This window comes from Cariama cristata, unplaced genomic scaffold, assembly GCF_000690535.1.
Source record: "Cariama cristata isolate BGI_N322 unplaced genomic scaffold, ASM69053v1 scaffold9804, whole genome shotgun sequence".
Lineage (NCBI taxonomy): Eukaryota > Metazoa > Chordata > Aves > Cariamiformes > Cariamidae > Cariama > Cariama cristata.
Genome location: NW_009614661.1, coordinates 283 through 2,458, shown reverse-complemented (window position 1 = coordinate 2,458; position 2,176 = coordinate 283). Strand labels below are relative to the sequence as shown.

Here is a 2,176-nt window from a genome sequence, read left to right as displayed (position 1 = left end):
CAGCAGGAACATGTTTAGGTTTAAAATAGGATTAGAGGTGAGCTATTGCAAAGACTGCAGAATGTTGCCCAAATCCTTACAACTGCTGACATCCCATTCTTGATTTTCTCCTCAAGACATGGCTACAGGCCACAATTGCTTAGCAGAGAATGGTAGTGTTTCACAAGGCTAAAGATTTACAGATGCTCCCTCATATAACACAGTAAGGTTCCCTTGGTAACCTGGATTTTCTGCAGTAAAGAAGGGTTGTGCTGAAACAGCGCCTCAGCTCCCTGTTGGAGAAAATGCAGACAAAAGGATTGATTCCAGCTTGGGCAAAACTCATCCAGACAGCGGCCGTTAGAAATCCCCCTGGTACTACAGGCCCTCTTGCAAAAACTCTCCAGTAACAGGCTACCAAATAGGGACCCCACAAGGTCAGAAAGAGGAATGTCATGATGTAGAACATTCTGCTGATTCTCTTCTCCATTTTGAACTCATCTAAAACCAGTAGCCTTCTCCTGCCTGTGGTGTTCGCGTTTTGCCTGATTCCCAACAAGGTTGGAGGTGTGGGACCCCTTCCAAATCCAGCCAGCCAGTTAGCAGCTGCTTGACCACTCGCTCCAGGACCGTGAAAAGTCCAGTTCTGGCTCACTGCTGCAACAAACTGGACTGGCTTCATTTTCCTGCGATCGTGCACGAAAAATATCAGCTTGAGGTAGACAAGCTGTGTGGCTAGGAGGATGAGGGCAAGAAGAAGCATAAATCCCAAGGAATCATTAGCCCTGAAGGAACGATGCTGGAAAGTGCATTGGTCTTCCTCCCTAATGAACGAGTAGGTGCCCACATCTAAAACTGGGGGGAAAGCCATGGCTACAGAGAGGGTCCACACCATACAGATAACGGCCAAACAAGTCCAGAAGGTCAGCCTTTTCGTATAAAAACGGTGGTGGGCAATAGCTAAGTATCTGGTGACGCTTATGCAGAATAACATGAAAGCAGTGTGAAAGCAGGACAAAACCCCCAAAAAGGCAATCACTTTGCAAGTAAGAGTCCCATACGTCCAAGTAGAGCCATTTTTTACAGAGGTGAAAACAAATGGGAAACAAATTGCAGATCGGAGGATATCTGAGCAGCAAAGATCCAACAGGAAGTAGTAAGGAGCTCTATGCAAGGTCTTATCTTTGACTAGCAAAATGGAGATCAGAAGGTTACCCACCACACTGACTCCTATTATGAAACCCAGTGAAGTCAGTTTCAGAAAAGCTGTTAAAGGAGAGAGATTTTGTAAAATGTTGTCAGCTGCATGGCTGTAGTTCGCCATAGATGGATGGATGATATGTATATTGCCTCAGTCAAGTCTCATGATCTATATATAAGAACAAGGAAAAAATAGATCCATACATCTTACTGAAAATGTAATCCACAAACAGAACTGATCTTGTGTCTAGTCATACAGTACATCCTCTTCTTTCTGATTTGTCATGCCATCAAAATATCTGAAAAAAAATCGAACTATCAGTTCTTAAGTTAACAAGAAATGATGTCAGAAAGTGCTAACAAAGCTGTTAATTTTGGAGAACCAAATGAAGTTGTAAATTTGAGTACTATTGTTTGTTTTTAAAAATCACGAAGCTTTTTTTTTTTTTCCATACTTACTGTTTAGCATGATGGATTATTGGCATTTCACAGATTTGGCTTGTTAGAGTTTCAGAACTGACCGGTGCCCCTTATATTTGGTAGCATATATAATTTTACAGTTAAAGCCTCAGAGATTTTATGAATCAAAAGATTCCCAGTTTGCAAGCCCAAGAGTTAATCATTGACATCTTTTAAAAAAATCCCCAAAGACTGCTGATATTTTGACATTACGTACATTTATTTTATGGCTACAGTATTTGTCAATGTTTTAGAGGCAGCTGCTGTGTTGATACGGATCACACCCAAAGAAACCCTGCAGAATTTATGTTTTTTAACCCAAGTCACCAAAGCACATTAATCACACTGTGTTAGTTCATGCACATTGTATGAGAAACAGTATTCATCATCCCCCTCCCTTCCTCCTATAAACCATAATTTTATCATTTAGGCTTACAAATAAACAGGTATGCCAGACAGTCGATAGCACTATGCTTTAGGGTCTCCCCCTCCCGCCCCCCGCTTCAATGCAAATCTTTAAAGCCTCAACATCATTTAT

At 41.5% G+C, this 2,176-nt stretch overlaps 1 protein-coding gene across 1 annotated transcript; it reads right to left on the bottom strand.

Moving 5' to 3' along the window:
• Positions 1 to 190: 190 nt before the first annotated feature.
• GPR85 (G protein-coupled receptor 85) lies at positions 191 to 1,475 on the bottom strand. Its single transcript, XM_009699510.1, has one exon. The coding sequence runs from the start codon at positions 1,301 to 1,303 to the stop codon at positions 191 to 193; it is 1,113 nt and encodes a 370-aa protein (XP_009697812.1). The 5' UTR covers positions 1,304 to 1,475.
• Positions 1,476 to 2,176: the final 701 nt, after the last annotated feature.